Source organism: Glossina fuscipes, unplaced genomic scaffold (assembly GCF_014805625.2).
Source record: "Glossina fuscipes isolate IAEA_lab_2018 unplaced genomic scaffold, Yale_Gfus_2 59, whole genome shotgun sequence".
Classification (NCBI taxonomy): Eukaryota; Metazoa; Arthropoda; class Insecta; order Diptera; family Glossinidae; genus Glossina; species Glossina fuscipes.
Genome location: NW_023998431.1, coordinates 5954002 through 5976055, shown reverse-complemented (window position 1 = coordinate 5976055; position 22054 = coordinate 5954002). Strand labels below are relative to the sequence as shown.

The 22054-nt window shown below is 34.2% G+C and overlaps 3 protein-coding genes across 11 annotated transcripts in view; 1 reads left to right on the top strand and 2 right to left on the bottom strand.

Annotated features, from left to right (window-relative positions):
* The window catches only part of LOC119637503 (inositol hexakisphosphate and diphosphoinositol-pentakisphosphate kinase), a 31873-nt gene extending 19258 nt beyond the window's left edge, over positions 1-12615 (top strand). For 6 of the 8 annotated variants that reach the window (XM_038033552.1, XM_038033550.1, XM_038033554.1 and 3 more), the window contains 9 exons: positions 6-171; positions 238-435; positions 497-1430; positions 1515-1595; positions 2834-3065; positions 6066-7586; positions 8680-9039; positions 11178-11557; positions 11631-12615. In XM_038033552.1, the coding sequence (XP_037889480.1) occupies positions 6-171; positions 238-435; positions 497-1430; positions 1515-1595; positions 2834-3065; positions 6066-7586; positions 8680-9039; positions 11178-11557; positions 11631-12569 (4811 nt within the window). In that variant the 3' untranslated portion in view covers positions 12570-12615. The remainder of the gene's footprint in view (positions 1-5; positions 172-237; positions 436-496; positions 1431-1514; positions 1596-2833; positions 3066-6065; positions 7587-8679; positions 9040-11177; positions 11558-11630) is intronic. The other 2 variants (XM_038033556.1, XM_038033557.1) reach the window with 1 other exon arrangement.
* A 3-nt stretch (positions 12616-12618) lies between these two features.
* LOC119637504 (protein misato) lies at positions 12619-14695 on the bottom strand. 2 transcript variants are annotated; one of them, XM_038033558.1, is made up of 4 exons: positions 14547-14695; positions 14391-14474; positions 13704-14334; positions 12619-13649 (listed from the first exon to the last, which is right to left on the bottom strand). In XM_038033558.1, the coding sequence occupies exons 1-4, from the start codon at positions 14625-14627 to the stop codon at positions 12739-12741; spliced, it is 1707 nt and encodes a 568-aa protein (XP_037889486.1). In that variant the 5' UTR covers positions 14628-14695; the 3' UTR covers positions 12619-12738. The 2 variants fall into 2 exon arrangements, with proteins under 2 accessions (XP_037889486.1, XP_037889488.1); XM_038033560.1 differs by having other exon boundaries at positions 13704-14331.
* Positions 14696-14773: 78 nt separating this feature from the next.
* On the bottom strand, positions 14774-15625 carry LOC119637505 (mpv17-like protein). Its single transcript, XM_038033561.1, has 2 exons — positions 14920-15625; positions 14774-14856 (listed from the first exon to the last, which is right to left on the bottom strand). The coding sequence occupies exon 1, from the start codon at positions 15493-15495 to the stop codon at positions 14968-14970; it is 528 nt and encodes a 175-aa protein (XP_037889489.1). The 5' UTR covers positions 15496-15625; the 3' UTR covers positions 14774-14856; positions 14920-14967.
* Between the last annotated feature and the right edge of the window lie 6429 nt (positions 15626-22054).

Here is a 22054-nt window from a genome sequence, read left to right as displayed (position 1 = left end):
ATCAGACGCACCCACGGAACCGTCATTAGTATTGATTTTAAAATGGGGCGGTGAGCTTACACCAGCTGGTCGCATACAAGCTGAAGAACTAGGTCGTATATTTCGTTGTATGTATCCCGGTGGTCAAGGGCGTTATGATTATTCTGGTACACAAGGCTTGGGTTTATTAAGGTAAAGTGGATGAATTCGAGCTTCGAACGTGCTGTGCTTTACTTGCGTTTGCTTTCTTCAATAAAGGCTACATTCAACGTTTCGCCATGATCTCAAAATCTACGCTTCGGACGAGGGCCGGGTACAAATGACAGCTGCCGCTTTTGCTAAAGGCCTACTGGCTTTGGAAGGTGAATTAACACCAATATTGGTACAAATGGTCAAAAGTGCAAACACCAATGGCTTGTTAGATAATGATTGTGATTCGAGTAAATATCAAAATATGTAAGTCATACTCTAAAGCCTGGCATATTGAACATATATATTATGCTTTTACATTTAAAAGGGCCAAAAATCGTTTACATGAATTAATGCGTCTAGATCGTGAATTTACTTCAGATGATCGCATAGCAATTAATCCCAATAATAGTATATCGATTAATCAAGCCCTCGATTTTGTTAAAAATCCTGTCGAATGTTGTCAACACGTTCATAAATTAATTAAAGAATTATTAGTCATAATCAGTGTTAAAAAAGATGATCCAAAAACCAAAGACGCAATTCTATATCATGGTGAGACTTGGGATTTAATGCGTTGTCGTTGGGAAAAGATTGAGAAAGACTTCAGTACAAAGTCTAAACTGTATGATATATCGAAAATTCCCGATATTTATGACTGCATTAAATATGATTTGCAACATAATCAACATACGTTACAATATGATCAGGCCGAAGAATTGTATATATACGCGAAATATTTGGCTGATATTGTGATACCGCAAGAGTATGGCTTAACAACTCAAGAAAAGTTAACAATTGGCCAGGGTATTTGTACGCCATTGCTAAAGAAAATCAAATCTGATCTGCAACGTAACATCGAAGAAGTCGACGATGAATCAGTGAATCGTTTAAATCCACAATATAGCCATGGTGTGGCAAGCCCGGGACGACATGTGCGCACTCGTCTATATTTTACTAGTGAAAGTCATGTTCATTCTTTATTGACTGTGTTACGCTACGGTGGATTGTTAAATGTGACTACAGATGAGCAATGGCGCCGCGCTATGGATTACATTTCGATGGTTTCTGAATTGAATTACATGTCACAAATTGTTATAATGTTATACGAAGATCCAACCAAGGATCCTACCTCAGAAGAAAGATTTCATGTGGAATTACATTTCAGTCCCGGTGTCAATTGCTGTGTGCAAAAGAATTTACCACCAGGCCCTGGCTTTAGACCACATTCGCGCAACGATTCAAATGCCTTGAAAGCAGTGGTAAGCACGCAGTATTGAATTATTTAAAAAAAATTGTATTGACAAACTATGACAACAATTTTTTTATAACTTTTTACATTACAGTGTAGTGATGATCTAACCGGCAATCCTGAACGCATTGATGAGGAAAACGATACTGACGAAAGTCCTGTAAAAAATCAAAAGGTTAACATTACTTTCTATAAAATCTCATATTAATCCCAGAAGAATATGTGTACCATAACTATCTTACAGAGTTTGTACTGTTTAGAAACAAACAATAAGATGAGTTAGATATGTCCGTTTATCTCCAGAGCGTTGTGCCATTTTAAAAGTCACAAGAATTAAAAAAAATAATGAAAAAGTCATAATCGGCGAGGGCCGAATCTCGCATGCCCACCGCTGTGCTTTTTGCATTCAACACTCTAAGTTTTTTTTATTTGATACTCGTGCCGCTGGTATTATTAAGAAAATATTAATCGCAACGTCTGCCACATGCATTTTAGATTTAACCCAGTTTTAGGCAGATAACATATCTTCATTTGAGGAATGTAGAAAATAGTTTTAAACATTCCGTCTTGTTTGCCTAATCAAAAATAATAATAATCAAAACAGTCAAAAATATAGAATTTAACTACTTACAACTTTGTAGGGACACGGCCAATTTTTTCCTTTTTTGCACTTTAAGTGTAGAGTGTTTCGTAAAGCAAATACGGAAGATTTTAGTCTTGTAACCTTTATAATTTCTGAGCAAAGCGGGCAAAAACTCACATATTTTTATTAAGAAAAACGGAGATGACTTTAGTTTACGCTCCACTGCGGGCTTCTGCTCTGACCAATTTAGACCATTATCAACGTCAACCTGCGTGCGAAATCTTCCAATATTTCTACCAAATTTGAAGTTAATGTCCTCATTTTTGCGACCAAGAGAGTGCTAATGATAAACACCATACAGAAACACAGACGGACAGACATGGCTTATTCAATTCAGAATTTTACGGTGGTCAAGAATATATATACTTTGTAAGGTCTCTGAAGTTTCCTTTTGGGTATTACATACGTTATGGAAAGAGAGAAAATGAGTGTACCCCCATCCTTCAGTGGTGGATATAACAAAAAATCGATAGGTGACCAACACGTTCTAGTATATATGTAAGCGTGAATTGAAGCAACTTCGAAAACGCTCGAAATCTTTGGTATATTTCCTTGAATAAATTTCGATCTCTACCGACTATTAGTTTTAATTTTTGTCACCAATCTTTATTAAAACTATCTGAAAGTTCCGAATGAAATCGGTTTCGTTCGAAATATTGAAATCTGTTTATATCTGCTTGTAGCCATTGGCATGCTAAAGCTGGCCTGGGAATATAAACTTCTTAATTACATTATTTTTGTTGCACCTTTCGATATTTTCAATACAAAAGGTCTCTAATATATTGGATAAAGCTCACCTCAAATCAAAACCCATTTCAATCGGTGCTCATCACACTGTTAGCGGCCATGAAGCTTTAGATTTGGCTAAACGTTTGAATGAAGAATTGGCCTCACAGCAGCAAACCAAACAAACTGGTTCTCTGGAAACGGCCCGTCCCATAAGCCCTAACGCTGAACCGCGCTCCCGAAGTTATGAACAACAACATGCTCAAAAGTCAAAAGGTAATTTTCTTATTCCAATCGATTTTGTTTGGCTTTATTTTACTCTCTTTTCTTTCTTCTAACAAAATTCTTTGTCTGTCGCTCTCTTGTTGCTCTGTTTTATATATACTTTACCTTTTTTTTTTTTTTTTTTTTTTTTTTTTTAACTTTTTTTGTTTTATTTTTGTTTCTTGCATGTTCTTATTGAAAAATACTTCACAAAATATGAAAGTGTGTATTCAGTTATGCAAAAGGCAAAAGGCAAAACTTCTAGAACAATCTTGTGTTTAATCTTTCAATAAATTTAAATGCAAGCGGGCTACAGTTGCAGATTAAGTGCCTTCTAAGATGACTTTGCGTGGCATACTTTAATCTTATTATACGGGGTGATAATAATATTGTCCGGGCATAATAAAAAAAAAAGAAACTTATTTTCACTAAAAAACTACATAACGATCATCTGTTAAATAAATTGCTGTCTTTAAAACGTACGGTTCTCATACTTTCCACTGACAGGCATGCGCATCTGTCGTTCTGTTGTAACTTATTTTTGACACATTCATTGCGCGAAAATGGAGTTCGAAATCGAACATAAATAATTCTTAGTTTTCAGTTCTTCTTTCAGCTAAAAAACTTATGTAGTTATAGGTCTAAAGACCGACGTCAACGCCAAAACAAATAAGATTAGGTGTATAAACCTGTAAACATTGTATAGATGTATAAAGTTGTAAAAAATTGTTTAAATATCCACTATTCCTAGTTTGCCTGTCGCTGGCTGCTACTTTCTCTTATATTTCAGGCTTGAGTCGAAAACCCTGCTCATCTTCTGAGGGAATACTCAATTCAAGGTTTAGGTTCTTTATAAAAACGGAAGCGCACGTCAGTCAGGCCATTTTGTGCCATTACTCCAAATAAGTGATAGTCAGTAGGGGCAAGGACTGGTGGACACGGGGGTGCGGTATAACTTTCTATTTAAACTTCTCCAAACTTCAAACTTAAGTAGTCATGATGAATTGGGGGCCGTTTGCCTTTCAATGTACAGCATAAAGGCATTAATTGGTTTCGATGCAGGTAACCTGCGATTATTTCAGACGATTTTAGCAGCTCACAGTACACTGCCTTGAGCTGATCGCATCAAATACAGGACATGACACGAAAATAACGCTTCTTGAAGCGTTGGAAACGTTCACGACACACTCTATCACTAATAGTTGTCTGGGACACTAAATATTTGAGAGCATTCCATGAGCGTCAGCGGCTGACTTTTTGATATTGGAGCAGAAAAATGAAAGCTCTAGTAAATGAGGAAAGTTGAGCTTGCAGACTGATGTATTTAATCGGAAATAAGTTTAAGATACGGACACAAATCAACTAATATTTTGAAGGGGTTATGCTAACAAATGCTCAACCTTATCTGACTATGACTATGTGTGTTTATTTCCATCACCACATACCGATAAAACATGAAACATTGCAAAACGGCGAAAGCAAAGTTATACATGCACTTGCTATAACAGTATATAGCTGAAGTGCTAAAACTTGCAACCAAACTTTTCTCCATTTCTGAAGAACCTTTAAAGACATATGCAATGTGTTGCTTCCTTTTTGGTGGAAAATTTTACAAAGCAAAACAAATGCCAACAATTTTTACACATGTAAGAAAAGTAAACGCCAAATATTAAACGATATTCAGTGTAATATGCGGCGTACTTGGGCCAATAGAGCCATTTACCAAAAAAAAAGTTTGATGATTTTTCTTAAAATGTTGAATATTAAAAATCCGCGCTAATGCGAAAATACTTTTCTTCACGATCTATCTTAAGTGAACATCGGGGTGCGAAGACTAGGAAATGTTTGATTAGACTCACTTTTCATATTTTGTGATTTTATTTTGTAAAGAATTGTAAAAAAAACATTAATGAATATATTTTCTAACATTTCCAACTATCTTCTAATTGAATAAATTTAAATAAATATTTTGGTTCTGTTATTAAAAAACAAAAAAAAATTATCCGAAAAAAAGAACAATTACTTATGTAAAAATAAATCTTATTTAACACTTATAGTTTCTGTACGTGTGTACATATATATATATGTATACGTGTATATATATATATATATATACGTGTACACGTATGTATATATATATATAAATATATATATGTATATATGTGTACAAAACAATACTTTCAATATTTCTACTAAACAAAAAAACCGAAGCAAAACATAAAAATTCACATCACTTTTTATGTTTAATCGAAATTATTGTTGTAATCATGTATTATAACTCGAATGTATAAGCATCTGGCCGGGAAGTTCCGTGTATTTGGCTGAAATTCGGTGCCGCCTCTATTCAAATCATACTCAATACGTTCCCGTCGTTTAGTTAAATTAACTACTGCCATTACTCCAACAACCTTTTCCGTATTAACGAAATGGTTTAGCAGAGTTCATTAAAAAAAAATCGATTTCAATTAATGTATTAATGTCGGCAGTTAAATTAACTAATTATAAAAAGTCTTGCAATAATAATATAAAAAAAAGGGAAAGAATTAAAAAAAATCTAACATTAATTACTACACTCTTTTGTTGCCTTAAAAAATGTATCTATCCTTCTTGGGATCTCTACCTGCCTTTCACTTGCCAGGCTTGCATGATTTAGCATTCAATTGTTTAATTATTGTTTCGTATTTCATGCTTGTGCATCTGTAAATAGTTTTGCTTGTATTTATTCCGTATATATGTACATATGTATATATATGTATATATATACATATATGTAAAAGTGTGTGTGTATGTAATGTTCAATATGCATTCCTACCAAGTTATGTATATGTGATTTTCCGTACTTTTATAAATTACACACATATCTAATAAAAGGTTTCTTTATATGTATTTCTTTTAAAATACGCTTAAAAATTTTAAATCGAAAAAATAAATTCCCGTAAAATTTTTCCTTGAAATATACTTGTTTCGCGCTTTCTACGCTTTTATATAAATCGGTCGTATTAACAATTCTAGATGGTATCTGCCTTGCCAGTGATAAAAAATTCCCAGAAATTTTCAATTCATCACACAGTATAACTAATCTTAATCGTACAGCTTTTCAAATACGCATAACAGATAATTTAACACTTTACAAAATCGATTCATCGACGAACGAGTTACCCCTATCCGAAATAGATTTTAATCTGACTCCGAACGGTAATAACAATCAAGAAATTTGCCCGACTCAAAAAACCGATTCAGCAACAGAGCAATTATTAAAAAAACAAAGTCAGTTATTAACTATGCGGCGTATGGAAAGTAATGATAGTTCAGATTATATACAAAAATTGCGAGAATTTCGTAGAATGTCACCTCTATCGACTAATGAGAGACCATTAACTTGCAACTGCTCGTTACACTTATGCATTGATAATGAAGAGAATTCCTTACCTCATAATCATGCAAAAAGTGAAACCGACCTCAGTGAGCTGATAATGCCTTTTATCAAAAAGCAAAGCAATTATGCCGAATTTGAGGAGGATTTCCAAATGTCTGCTTCAGCTCCTGCTGTTCTATTAAGTGGTGATTTTCTTCCACAACAACATCGTGATAACAGATTATTGAAAGCCTCCTCCCTTACCAATTCACCTACCGCTTCCACTTTACAATTATGCAAAGCTTTGGAAGACACTGCATCGTTGCCCATAATTGTTAAGCCTACTGACCGTGCACTCATAGTTGCTAAGCATAAGACCTCATTGACCAACGCTCAATCGGCCCCGATTATAGTAGAGTTAGCAAATCCTTTTAAATTTCCATGCAACATTTGTACCGTAATTCCTCCCATCGCTGAAAATTCTGCTAGCATAACCAGTTATCAGAGTACTCCAATTCATTATCCTCCCGATACCTATCAGCAACAAGAGCAATCACGAGAAAAATTTTATACGAAACATCAATCGCATCATAACATACATTTGCATTACCATTCGGCCACAAATTCAAATTTACATACAAATATCACAATACCGAATGTTGTTGTAACTTTAACTTCTTCTACTTCCGCCAATAATTTAACTAATTTATCATATAATACAAATGAATTTAATACCAAACTCATTACTGACTCTTCTAATGTCACGACCCATGATCTCCGTTCCTTTACCGATCTATTTCATAATTTATCCTCTGCTGCCTCTTATACCAATAATGACAATAACAATGTATCAACCACTCCCCACCTTACCATTACCTCTTATCCCATTACCACAACCACAACGGCTACCGGTGGCATGCACAACGACAACATAACCACGACCACTTCCGCAACTATAGACGGTAATGCCACTTCGGTATCGTCCACATCATCGGTATCGTCGTCTAGACGTCAAAGACACAGTATTGCCGGCCAGATGTCTTATATGAAAATGTTGGGATTCGGTGGTTTCAATAAAAAGATGACCACCAGCGCCAATAGCTTATTTAGCACTGCGGTTATCAGTGGAAGTTCTTCGGCACCCAATTTACGAGATATGATACCAGTCTCATCATCAGGTAAGTTAAGTAAAAAAATAACATAATTTTTTTTCTTTTTTATTATTTATTTATGTCTATATATGTATAAGTGTTTTTGGATATAATTTTAAAAATGTTCGTTGTTTGCAATTCGTCTAAAATGTGAAAAATCATTTTTCATCTTTTCTACAAATAAATATATATATTTATATGTATATATATATATAATAGGCAGGCGGGGTATTTTTCAACTTAATCAGTAGAATAGCCTAGCGTTATCCGCTCATAATTTGTATTAGGATATGCTCGTAATATATAGAATTTGGATATTTACTCATAATAAGTAGAGAAAAGCGAGAAGTAAAAGTGAGTCATATTGCGAACAAATTACAATATTTACATTAATAATGTAACTTTAATCTAATGAATAAAATATTAAAATGGTGAAATATAAAAAGTATTACTTTGGATTCTGAAATTTAATATATATTTTTGAAATAGCCAAACAGGTTCGACGAGCTTCCGCGTTACGCCTCTGAAAAGTCTGGCTTTGCGATATTCGACCCAATCTTATCGCTTTGGCTGGTTAGCCTGCTTATGAGACCTGTATCTACATGTAATTTTAAATTTTTTTTTCTAAATCGTCCTTCTGGAAAACCAAGAAACGTGACCGACCAAGCAAAGATAAATTTGCCAATTTCTGTTAAAGAGGAAATACTGCAAGCGACTAAAAAGTTAAAGTTAATTGAAAATGACACAGCAGACCGCTTCTGCTGTCATCCGCTTTCGCTTTTTTAGGAGTACTTTCTACTAACAACTCATAAATAGCTGTTTTAATAGTAAGCATTTCCAACGCTAACCGGATGTTCATTATTCTAATTCAACTTTTGCAATCCGAAGTGGTTTTGACAACGAAGACGCGGAAAACTGGTTTAGATCAAGATGAGTAGGTTGAAAACATATCAGATATAATTTATATGTGTTACAATACGTATTTTGAAATATTAAAAAACAGAATTTTTATACATCTTTCTTTGGTGGAGGGTGTTAAAACAATTTACTCAATTCTCGTTATACATATTATTTTTAATATTGATTGGACATTTTAATACTTTTTTGATTGCTTGGATAGTTTTAGAGGGCTTTGGTGGTGTGCCACCCATACGGCCCTTGGAAACACTGCACAATGCTCTTTCACTTAAACAACTCGATAACTTCCTGGAGAAAATGACAACGGCACCACTATTTAAAACGCCAACGTGTACACCACCGAAAAACCCGTCAACTCCGCTCTCGATGATTACGACAACTATTGAAGAAGAAACATGTGTCAGTACACCTACTAACCATTTATGCATCTGCAACGATAATCACCGCGATGAGGATTCTCATTTTGAATTGTGCACTCGTTGCGGTCGTCAAAGAAGATTTGATCCAACACGTCTGGAAAGAAATTTAAATCAATCGTCCGCTCAAAATCCTTCAAACATTAGTAAGTGTTGATGTTTTAAGAAACATTTACCCATGTGTCTACACGGCACATGGGTAAGATTATAAAAATTGTAGTAATATATAAAAATTCTATGTAAAGGGTCTTTTATTTTTTCACAAACATGTTTGTTTTTATAATTTTAAATTTATTTAATGCATCATTGCGAACTTTTTTCTTTTTTTATATAAATATGGGATAAGGAAAATCGAAATTATCGTTTCTATTATATCTTTTATATTTTATGAATTAATATCAATAATATTTATGATAATAATGAATGAAGATAAGGAAAATTTATTTTTCGCATTCGATTATTTATGTATTTGAAATGTAATTCTAAATAAAACTGGCTTATATATCTTTCGGGTGGATATTCATAATCTGCTGCCCTCGACGCGACGTTTACCTACGATTAAGAGATCTTAAATAGCACCATCGTTCGGTTACACAGTCCACGCTTTATTAATCATTCCCCCTATATGTAAAAGTTTTAAGAATCCATTTACAAAAAAAAATAAATAAATTAACACGAATACAATAAAACATACATAAGTTACAATACAGACAATACTAATACTATTAGTAGGTTAGTCTACTTTTCTATCACCTAAGAACAAAGTCATCGCAAACATATAGCCGATTGCAAAAATGTTTCAAAACTTCTTGCATCGCTGCCATGCGTAGATAAGGCAGCAGTAATGTTAACAGTAGATACTTTTCCTTCATATTTTGTCAACTTTTTCATTTTTATTTACTACCAATGTGCGTTTTGGTTTATTTACATTTATTTATTTATGTATTTTGCTTTTTTTTCTTCTCTCTATTTACTTGATCGTCATTTTCAATATAAAGATCAACTTTCATAATAATGATCAAAGAAACCGTATCTAATATTATAAAAGTTCATTGCGAAATTTTATTATCTCAGGGCATCAAGGAGCGCTCATAAGTTTATGTTAACGGACTAATATAATATTATTTACGAAAGCTGAGAAGTTTTGGTTATATTTCTTTTCGCATCTCAGTGTCGAATTAAACGAGTAGCGTTGATCGGTCTACCTTTCTTCTTCGCCCTCGTTAACCGATTACGATTAAAGTTGTAAATCAGCCAAATAGAGTTCCACTAGACCATTTGGATTGAGATTTAAAAATCATCTGTCGCGAAATAAATAGTATACAACTACTTATATGATAATTAAATGTATAGAGAAGGACAAATATATATGGGTAGAGTAGTTTATGTTAGATTAACATAGCTTACATTTGAGAAGTGGATACATTTATCGGTTTAGGGGAAACAGCAAGGAAACAGGACGTCTGACTACATACGATTCGCACCGTGCCGCCTTCGTCCCATCAAGTTGAAAAAGGCTTGAACATTACTATTAATTAAAAAATTATATAGATATGACAGAATTATTTTCTAGATTATGCATAAATCTTATATGAGATTTATTTCATAATACTCTTAAGTATTGTGTTAGATGTTAGCCACCAATGCGCCAAAGCCATCACCTATTCAGACGTAAATTTACTTCGCGCAACATTAACAACATTATCTACTTGCAACATTAATTTCCGCTTTGATAACAGTTACATATTTCAGCTATCGCAAAAATTGAGTTGAGGCTTCTTACTCATTCACTTAAACCAAATAATGTACAGCAATAAGTGAAAACTTCGATAATCTTAAGGAAAACGTGTTTTGACTAGTAACTTGCAATCTATGAAATACACCAATAATTCATGAATAATCCATTAATAATGGGATTTCAATTCAGAGCGGTTGCAGTTTTCTTATTTACTTTTGTCTCCTGATTATTGAATTATAGCATTTTCTATTAAACTAATATATTGAAATAATTTGGACATTACTTACTTTAAATACTATATAGACTCCTTATTTAAGCTCCACAAACTGTATAATATTATTAAAAACAAAATTTTGTTTTTAATATTTGCTTAGTTCAAATTGCATATTTCATTGTTAAATATTAATTTTTATATTTGTTGTTCTTTAATTTGCTAGTCAATACGATTTTAAGAATATTATAGCATTTTTTCAAATTTCAAATAATATTTTAAATATATGTAAAATATTTAAATATAAAAAAAAAATTATTAAAATAACTATGAAGTGTGGAGTAAACAATCAAGTATAGCCAGCAGTATTACGGAGCCGTCATCGCCAGCCATATCGGATACTTGTTCACAAGAGACACCAAGTTGTGACATGTCAATTAGTTTAACCAGCACGGAAGGTTACAATATGCCACCAGCTGCCACAGAACAACTCGCCAAGTTCTTTCCACAATTGGATGTTGATTTAAATTCGGTTAGCGTTTACGCGCCTCTAAATACAGACACATTAGGTGAGGCGAACAATGCATTAGATGAACTCCATTTCTCAGCAGTGGCTGCTGGTTTTGAAGCGAAGAGTGCCTGTTTGACACCAGTCAGTTTTAACATGGATCTTAGCATAGTCGCCAATAAAGGATCTTTGACATTATCAATGGAAGTAAGTTACAAATTAAACGAACTTAAATAAAAGAATTTATCGAAATTTTTGTTGTCTTATCTTTATATAAAAGGGTTTTGAAGATGACGACGACGCTACACCCTCTGCTGCTACCCCATCTTTGCCCTGCGATGAATCGCAAATGGCTTTCTGCTATTGTTGCGAAGCTCACGTTAATCAAGGGCAGCCACCAGATGATACGCAAAAATCGAATGAATTATTTACTATAATGCGCAGCAAACGTTTAGCAGCGCATGAGCGCAAAACTCCCTGCGCATGCGCGGAACCACCGTTGAGTGCAGGCTTGCTTAACCCCGAACTGCCTTCATTAAATGTTAGAAAAGTTTCAGACCCTATATCGCCACGGATACAAAGGCAAATAAGCCTTTTTGAAGATGGTGAATTCGATAAGCCCAAAGATTATTCTGTGTTGCACGGTTCCATAAATATACCAGCTCAACTGAAGCAAGATGCTCGTTTGCGCAAATTTGAAAATCTAACTCAATCGACCTCAAACTCGAATTTTCCTTTCGAAAGCAATACCTTAAAACGGGTACCTAACAAAGTTGAAGATTTTGTTGATGCCGAGTTAACGCAATCTTGTATAAATCTAAAAAGTTCTGGCGTGGCTGCTTCAAATTCCTCGTCTGTTTGCAGTTCACCACAACATAAAATGACAGCTTTTCGACCAGTTACACAATCATGTTCAACGGTCGCCACTGACCTTGCACCCGCAAGTGGTCCAACAAGCCCTCGTCCAGGTGCACTAATAGTTAGAGAAAAATTCATAGAACCGCCCAGACGCCTTGCCCGTACTTTGCGGGGCAAAACCCAATCTATGGATGCAGAGTTCCTATTTAATGAATTCCTTTTAGTACCGTCACAATCGGTACAAGCTCCTTCCAGTAACGAAACCAACAGTACGGTGACCTCGCCTTCAATGCGTCCTAATAAAAGATTTATAACCACCAAAGTTATGGGCGATTCGAAAGATTACTTAGAGAAAAAATAATATTCTAAAGCATACCAGCCTATACATTGTAAAACATTACAGACACTAGAAAAATAAATATAAATTATATTTTTGTGTTTAAAATCTAAAAACATCTCTTACATATATTAATAAACTAATTATGAAACTGTTTTAAAAAGTGTAATAGCCCTACAGCCCGCAATGTTAATTACAGTTCATAATTATCCTCGTAATTATCTTTAAATAATAACAGACCTTCTAAAGTTTCTTCATAATCGTCTTCTTCTAAACCGGCTGCTTTAAAACGCACTAATTTTGATATTTTTAGACGTTTCGCTTCTTTATATAAAGACTCCAGCATGTCACCTATTTCATTAGAGGATTGGGCGATGGCTAAACAAGTCACGGATTGTACTTTCTCCTCCAAATTCCGTTTCTTAAAAATGTTTATAAAGCCAGATGTTGTTAAACGTCTATCAAGCATTTCAATGGGAAAAGGTACGCGTGTAGATAAGGCAGCTTTCACAGAAGTCACATGAGCCAAGCTAGAATGATTTACACACTGCAAATAGAATTGAAACATTTCCGATACTGACTGACAACGGTAGGCAGGCATATGAATTTGTTCTTTGGCTTGTTGAGGTGGTCTCTTCAAACGCTGTATTGGTATGCCTCGTACAGAAACACTTTGCACAACATAATTTGTGCCTATATTACAATTTGGAGTAAATTGTGTAAATAACGGTTCTTCAAACTTATCTAAACAATCGATGAGATCGTCATCAAAATTCATGGGAAAAGGGATTGCTAATCCAGCAGCTGCCAATTTCCGTCCATAGTTGTTCAAGTCTGCACAAAAACCAGCAATTGTGTTAATACTTTGTGCATTCGTTAAGCGATATTTTAGGGTTATAGTATCCAGATATGAAGCCAAAATCGCGGAAGTTTGATACAAATTATCAGGTATGTAGTCAAGATGAGGTAATTGGCGAACCGACTCTAGTGCACGCCAAACCCGACCATGAATACTAAGCGGAATGAAAGTAGAAGCATGTTCTGCTAACCGATGAAATAAAAAGGCACTGTTAACAACACGTATGGAATCGGACATGAAAGCATCTACGGAAGAAATGCGTTAACTTTTAGAAAACCACTATAGAGACTCTTAATCACCTGCATTCTCGTATAATATATTACGAGGGCTATACACTGGTATTACTAGATTTGCTTTTCGGTATTCATCATTTAAGTGTTCTAAGCATTGACTGGCTAATCCTGCGAAACCGTTAAAAGCATCACATATCGTCTGAAAACCTTGTAGAAAATCGCACTCTTCCACATATTGGCGGATCCGATCGCAGTAGTCCTCCTCGAAATGATCATCCTGCCATAGTTGGACTCCAGACGAATATGTATCAAAAATTTGCGTTTCGTTGCTATGATTATATTGTTTTATTACATGAATTGTACGTGGATGATAACGAGCGTATAAGAAATCAGCCCAACTATCTACATTTTGTGCTAAATTATAATCTTTTTCGTACACGTTGAGTTCCTCTTTATCCAAATCCAGTTGAAATTCATTTTTGTTTGATTCTGGCTCGACTATCATTTCTACATCTGAAGCTTTCCAAGCTAAGTCTTCCTTTAACTTTTTCACACACTCTTGATGAACAAATCTTTCATCAGCTAAGTCACCACTACGTTTTAAACTAGTACCGTATAATTCACCATCTTGTGGTAAGTGCTTCAGAGACCCTTCCAAATCCAACAAGAGCAATCGGGGTGTATAAGTAATTTGCTTCTAGCGATAGAAAATTGAAAACTATACCGGCTCGGTATGCTATAATTTGAACTTACGTTGTGATTGATTCCTTGTCTGTATAGCACATCATGGCAGATTTCGCCCGTTCCGCCTTCGCAATCGTAAGAGAAGGCAGATTCCTAAATGGTTAATGCGGCGATAAAAACAAATTCTCGATATTTTGTAAGTTTATGGTTATCATCTCAGAATACCTGTATGTTCCACCAATGCGTTCCTATGTAATTCGAATAATTACCAAATTGCAAAGTTAAAATTTCACGAGCATTAATCATTGTTTAAAATGCTTATGTATTATCTTCCTCTTATTAATTTTTTTTAAAGTAGTATGTGATAGCTCATGCGACCATTCACTCTAATTCTCTCATTCAATCATTCACACGTTTGTTTTGCATTGACTTTTGTTACTATACAAAAGCCTAGCAGATGTTTGCAAATGTGAAGTAAAATACAATTTTTTTTATTTTGTAAAGGATATATTGAAGGTAATCTCCTTTTGTATTTCTACAAATATTTTAGAAAAAAAAACTTTATATTATTTAACATTTTTAAATTCATTACTGGCACCTTTTTTTAAATTTCAATATGAAGCTGCATTTCTCTTTTAGTTTCGTATCATTTGTTTTTGTTTAATATGCCAGATAAGAAGAAATTCCATACAACTGCTATCACTTGAACAAAAAGTACTTGAAATTGTAGAGGAATTAAACCGAAATTAATTAGCTGTGCAGCCGGCCAAAGTATGTAATTTTTTTCCAAAATTTGTAAATAATCGTACTTTATATGACTTTTTATTGTATCGTAACTTTGATTCATCACCATACCAACTAGTGGAATTAGCGTTAGGTTTAACATCGGAGCCATAATCGATTGATCTATAAGCATCTTTTTCGCAGCTCTCACAAATTTGGTGTTTTTTTTTGTTACTATTACATCTAGATATTTGTACCATCCTTTTAGTACAGGTCCAACATAGAAGATACCAAGTGAGGCATATTTTAAAGTACGCCCAAAATTAATTTCCTTAAGTTCTCTTTTATCCGTTACTGTTTGAGCCAAGATATCTCCCGTTCCCATAATAACTCCACACTGTAAACCTTCGCGAAGGTAATCTTTGAAATGTTTTACAAAAGCGCGATTCATGAGTACAAAAATTTCGGTAAACTCGATACAAAAATATTTAAAAATATTAATAAAATTAAATAAAACAAAAGTTGTGATGCGGAAAAAATATTCTTAATTGAATTAAATTAGAGCCTACATCTTCATCAATTTAGGATTATCTTCTTTACGACCCTTCTTTTGTCATCTTAAAATTACTAAAAAATGCTATCCTTAGCAAAAGTGCTGTCAAGTTTTTGATTATAACGTCATAAGTATATTCAGCACTTTTGTTTCGCTTCTTGTTTCTGAGTTTACATCACTTTTTTATTATGAGTTCCATAAGCGCATTAATAACGAAGGGAAAGGAAAGCATTATCAACAATGCCGCATATATAGTTTATTAAAATTTCCTATGTAATTTTGTACATTCCATCAAGATGAAAATATAAGCTTTTCACTGCATTGTAAGACTATTCGTGCACAAACTTTTAAGTTTCAATGAGAGAACGGCAACCTTTTGAATGCTGCCAAAAATCTGAATAATAAGACAATATCTAGAGATTCAGTGGTTGTGATCGATTGAAGCATTCGTCCGATAAGTTAAGAAACGTGATCAAGGATTATTATGGGATGAATAGTGTGTTGTTATACTTTGCGCCCGTTTTGTATTTAATTCCTGACTAATGACTGAAATCGTTGCCGTTCTTTATTTCAGTATTTTTCATAATTGATTAATACTTGGGGTTACTTGGGAGGCAAGCACATTTCCTTTAGCCTTTTCTGGGTGCCAATGTATGGCTTAAAGCAAATCTTGTGCAGGTCATATTCTTCTTCTTCGTCGCATTACAATCCGAAAAATTTTTCTTCCGTTATAATTGAAGCGCCGTTTCAAACACCGAAAATTCAGAAGTTTTTGTTTTTGAACGAGTTTCTACGGTTCGGGCAAGAAGTGTTTTACTTAACAATCTTTTAAAGTCCATTATAGCATAATAGAGGGATATTTCGTAAGACTTATGAAAGCATCACTGAACATAAAAAGAAGCTCATACTCTATGTCATAATTTATTCACTGTTTACCTTCCACTATAGGTTAACAAAATTTGCGAGATAACCATTTGAAAAACCCAAAAAAAAAAAAATCAAGGTCAAGCCAAAGATTAAATTGAAGAAGGTATAAAGTAAATCAATATTAATTCCATTGTTATCACTTTCGCTCTGTCCATATTTATATCCCGAAAAACAATTCAGAAGCACTAGAATGAAACCACAGTTTTAAAAACGCACAAACACAAACAATTAGGCTAGAAGTACTTGGATGTTATAATCCACTAATATATTTCGATTCAACAGATGCTTTTTTATTATCTAGAAAGTGCTACCAAATTATAATCCTTAAAAAATGTAATTAAAGATTTTTCCATAATTCCTGCTTTTTAGCACTGAGAACTTCTTTTCATTTACCTGCAATCGAATTTCTAAAAATTTTCCAATTTAATTTTTCATCTTTATTCATTTTTATTTAATAAACGTGATAAGTAGTAATTCCAAAGTATAGCTGCCATTTTTATAAATGATACTTGGTATTTTAAGGGAATTACGCTAAAGTTAATGAACTGTATTATTAGCCACACTTCATAATTTTTTCTCATAATTTGGGGATAATAAACTGTCAACCGGTACTTTATTTGGTCATAACTTTGCCGGTTAAGTATGCCAACCAAGGGTACAACTGCTAGAGTTAAGATGGGAGCCAATAATAATTGATCGTACGCCGTTTTTTTTAACGCTCTTTTGAGTTTGTTGTCCTTTCTTGGCACATGTTTCTCAAGAAAAGTGTACCAAACTCCTAAGAACGGTCCGACTATTAAACCTATTGTAGCATATTTAATAGTACGTAAACGATCGATGTCCTCAAATGCTGCTTTGTTTCCAAAGGCTTGTGCCAGCAAGTCCCCAATGCCCATTATAGCTCCACACTGCAGACTGTTGCTTAAGTGCTCTCTTAATCGCTGCACTATACTGCGGTTCATCAGGTTTCATTTAGTTTATGGATAAGTTTTGAGAACATTTATGAAATTTTAAAACTAAAAAACTTATTAATTTAATTATTTGGTGAACATTCGTGCTTTTTGTATTGACTATTTACCTATTGTGTTTTCTCTCATTCTACATATCATTATTGAACATTTTAATTTAAAAAAAAATGCGGCCAAATTCTGAGGTGATAAACAGGAAAGGAAAGCAAATATAATGTATTTCAAAAAAATTTCAGAGAGGCAAATAAGCCGAATTTAATTCCGATTATTCAATATTACTCCATGAAAATAAAGTCGAAGTTGATTAACATGAATTTTTTGACTTTTAAATCAATTTCTCTTTTATTAAATTACATGTCAAATAAATGAATTTGTAATTTATTGCATCAATGTTGTGGACAAATAAGATGCCCAAAATATTGAGATTGCTGATAATACAACAAATTTTACATAATTAGTACTAGGGAAAATTATAGTAGTCAACGCATGTGTAATTGGCCAAACCATATAATTTTTCTCCATGACCTCGACAAAATAATTTAGTCCTTTCTCGAAAGACTCTTTCGAAATGGTTTCATTCTTGACCGCTCCACTCAAGCCCAATATCCCGTAATTTAATGCAGGTGCTAAGTAGACTTGTGTGGTGACTACCCTGTAGATAACTTTTTCGAAAAATGGTGCACGTCGTGGCACTGCACTCCGAACCATGCTATTCCAGAAAGCAATCACGGGACCGCCATAAACGAAACCAATGGCACCAAATTTCAAGCTACGTTTTAAATCGATCTGATCCCAATCTTTTTTTTCCCAGTATGTCTGGGCAAAGAAATCGCCCAGAGTCATTATGATGCCGGTATGAACACCGCTTGTTATTAAAGGCCTTAGGCAGCTTTTTATACTGCAGGGTTTGGGTTTTGGCATTATATTGCACATGATGTTGGCTAAAATTAAAGCAGCTCCGAAAAATTATTTATTTTATGGAAAATTTTGATATATATTTATTCAGCTTTTTCTTTTTATTAAGAAAATAATATGTCTCTAGGAAATTGACAATTTTTACAATGACATTAAAAGAACACTTGGCCTTATGTAAACATAGATAAATTCACTCATGAAAATAGGTAAGAAGAGTATTTTTTATATTTTAAATTTCGTTATAAAAAGAAATATCTTCGCCTTTGCTTATGCTCCGACGTTGGTTCTGCTTTGCTTTGAATAGCCTCATCGTTATTTAGCACCGTAGACAAGTACGCGAACCATCCAATGGCGATGGCATTGGCAAAGAACAATTGCAAATTTGGTTGTATTACGAAGGTACAAAATATTTGGACAGCAGGCCAAAACGCATAGTGTCGTTTCATTACAAATATATATTTTTCGCACATGTGTTGTTCAATTTCGGCGAAGAAATTAGCATCTGCGAAATCCGATAGACAGACCAAACCTAAGTTGAGAGTAGGCGCCAGGTAAATTTGATCACTTATAATTTGTTTGAAAACCGCAGAGGTACGATTTCGTTGTAAGCAAACCCAAGGATGCATTATGTTAGACCAATAGGTTAATACCGGACCCATGAAACACAAGCCGATCGTAGCATATTTAACAGTCCTTACCCAATTAACACTATTTAAATCCTTTACACCACCGTAATGTTGCGCAAGCAAATCTCCAGCACCCATCAGAAACGCTGTGCGGCATCCGCCAAAGAAATAATTACACAAAGTTTTAAGAGATGACTTGAAAGGTGTAGCAGAATAAATATTCATGGTAGAAAAGAAGTTCTTTAAGATTTGTAGAAACAAAAAATTTTGGAATAACTTCAAAAAAATGTGAAAAAGACACCAATTGAGACGAAACAAAACTAGTAAATGAAAGATATTCGAGAAGATAATTTGACGTTTTCTATAACACACGGCGTTAGGTATACTTTGATGAGTGTTTTCTTAATTAAAAAAAGCAAATCTTTTATGTATACAAAGTTAAGCGTCAATCCCGCCACCTACATTGAGTATATGAATACACTGAAGGATTGGATATCCGCTGTTGGGAAGGCCAAAAGGAAACATAAAGCTACCATGATTAAAGAGATGTATACCAGTAGCACCTCGCGTTTTTTCTGGAATTGTAGCAACGGCCATCAACAAGTAAGTCGAAAATTGAACGGTAACATTACATGGAATGAGCTTTACAATAATAGGCTTAAGAGCTACATTCCGAGATTGCAATACCTTTAATTCTTTTTACTAATCTCAATAACGCACCCTTCTCCTTACGAAAACTAACATATATTTTACAATCTAGGAAACAGGCTACTGCCGCAAATTGTGACGGAATCAAGTAAGGCATGATCTGGGTACACTCCGAGGGAAGACTTGCTGCCTAGTTGCATGCAATTAATAATTGCTGGTCTAACAGCATCATAGACTTGAAATTGCGAAGTATTAAAGTTATTCCCAGTGTTAAAGTAGGTAAAGACTTAAATGATTTAAGCAAGTTTGGACCCATTTCGCTTATTTCAGTTTTCAAAAAGATAATCTTATAATTAAGGAGAGGCTGACGGATTTCTTGAACACGAAGAACCTTATTCTTTTCAACAACGCAAATCTACAAACATATGAATCAATGAATTATCTTTACTCATAGCGAGACCAAAAAAAGCCGGTGAAATGGTTGTTATGCTCTCACTGGATATGAGGAAGGCGGACGATCGCGTGAACTTGGTAGAACGCTGTAAAACTTTTTAATTCTCCTATGTCTACGGACCCTACGCTTTTTATCCGAGCGGGTGTTGGTAATACATGCAGATACAGTTGAAATATATGGTGACATTCTACAAGGCTGTTGCTTGAGCCACATGCTCTTCAATCTGCATGACCTTCAAGACGACAAAACTCATATTTTTCAATATGCTAGCGTTTTTTAATAGTATCCGCTAACTTAATTCTTTCAGGCAATACGAATAATCTCTCAATAAAAGCTAACCTTTTTTTCGACGTATGTGCCGATCTTAGTTTATATTTTCATCAATACAATTTATTTTACGAGAGGGCCTAACGCAAAATTAGGCTCTATATCAAAGAAACTAAAGCCAAACAGGTAAAATTTCTTCAATTTCAAGGCAGAATGTTAAATGATAGCCTAGCTCTTCGAGTGTATTACGAGTGAGCCTTTAAAGACTGTCAATCCGGATGCAACATGATCGAAGTCATGACTAATAATTAGTCAAATTGGCTCCCAAAAAAGTTCTGACTGTGTACAAGGAATTAGCCCGGTCTAAAATCAAATTTGTTTATACTACTTCTCGTAATTTTCCGAAATATATTGCGAAATGTATACAGGCTTTCGAAAATAGAATGCTAAAACGCTGTTCTGGGCTGACACTCTCAACTTCCCAACATATCCTTAACGTCATTTCTGGTGAATGGCCCGTCCCCGAAATAGTTCTTTTTTTTCGGTTGCTAGGGAGCTAATTAAGGTTAAGATAATGCATCCTTCCTTTTCCCAGAAAGTTGTATCTTTCAGTGATATTGTCTCTTCCAGCTATAGATTTGGTTATCAAAAACTCCTCCACAGTTTTGACAAGATAAATTCAATCTCTGTCTGGAATTTCGTTACGTAAACTTTTCATGAACATCCTTGAATCGATATCTACAACAAAGCAAAATGTCAATCTTTCTTTTTTTTATTTCAAGAAAAACTAGGTTTTTATTAAAACAACGTATATGATATATTTGCCACTGACGGTTCGGTGAGACATAAGGTGTCCAGCTACTCGGTAATGAAGCATCTCTCTGAAACGTTACATAAAGTCAGAATCATGCAGGAACTCTCCTTAAGCCTTATTGAATTGCTCGCCATCAGACTTGCTTTAAAGTGTAACAAATAGGCATAAACAAATTGTAGTTTTTCTTGATAGAAAGTCAGCTATCGTTAATAAATAAAACAGAAGTAGAGAATCAATATGTATTTGAAATACATAATCATCCTATGAATCTTAAGTTGAGGACTGTCACCTTATATAGATAACTGGCCACTATACATATTTTTTAAATGAAAAAGCCTAAATTCATGCAAAAAGGAATAAATTTGACGGTACAATCTCGTCCATCAAATATACTTCAAGCGAAAAAATACGTGTAATTCGAAAGCACGTCTTTCAGCAACTAAACGATGAATTTACAGAAATTACGCATGCGAAAACTAATCGCAATTTCTCCAGAACAAAGACTTTTTAACTTTAAATCCCTTATACTGGCGGTCTCTAATTTCTGGGAGATCAAAATACTTTACAGACTCACGGAGGAGCCACACTTATAATACTCTATATTTAAAACCGATTCGTGCTATGCAAAGCCCTGTTTGTGAAGTTTGCAATATTAGCGAATCTGCTGAACAGCTCGTCTTCAGATGTCACAGGCTCCGTTGTATTAAAACCTCAGCTTTTCAATTTGTATAATGACTCCTCCGATCATTTTACGGGGAACTAACTTGCTTTATTAAAAAATTGGTCTTTTTTCAACTTTTGTTCATTTCTTAGTATCGCTTATTTTTCAAATCAAATT

What these genes read in the sequence shown, in the direction of transcription:
- LOC119637504 (XM_038033558.1), bottom strand. Translation starts at nt 14,627, where the DNA reads ATGATTAATGCTCGTGAAATTTTAACTTTGCAATTTGGTAATTATTCG. An exon ending in CGCATTGGTGGAACATACAG is followed by an intron (nt 14,475 to 14,546) that starts GTATTCTGAGAT and finishes TTAACCATTTAG; the next exon opens with GAATCTGCCTTCTCTTACGA. An exon ending in TATATTATACGAGAATGCAG is followed by an intron (nt 13,650 to 13,703) that starts GTGATTAAGAGT and finishes TTTCTTCCGTAG; the next exon opens with ATGCTTTCATGTCCGATTCC.
- LOC119637505 (XM_038033561.1), bottom strand. Translation starts at nt 15,495, where the DNA reads ATGAATCGCGCTTTTGTAAAACATTTCAAAGATTACCTTCGCGAAGGT.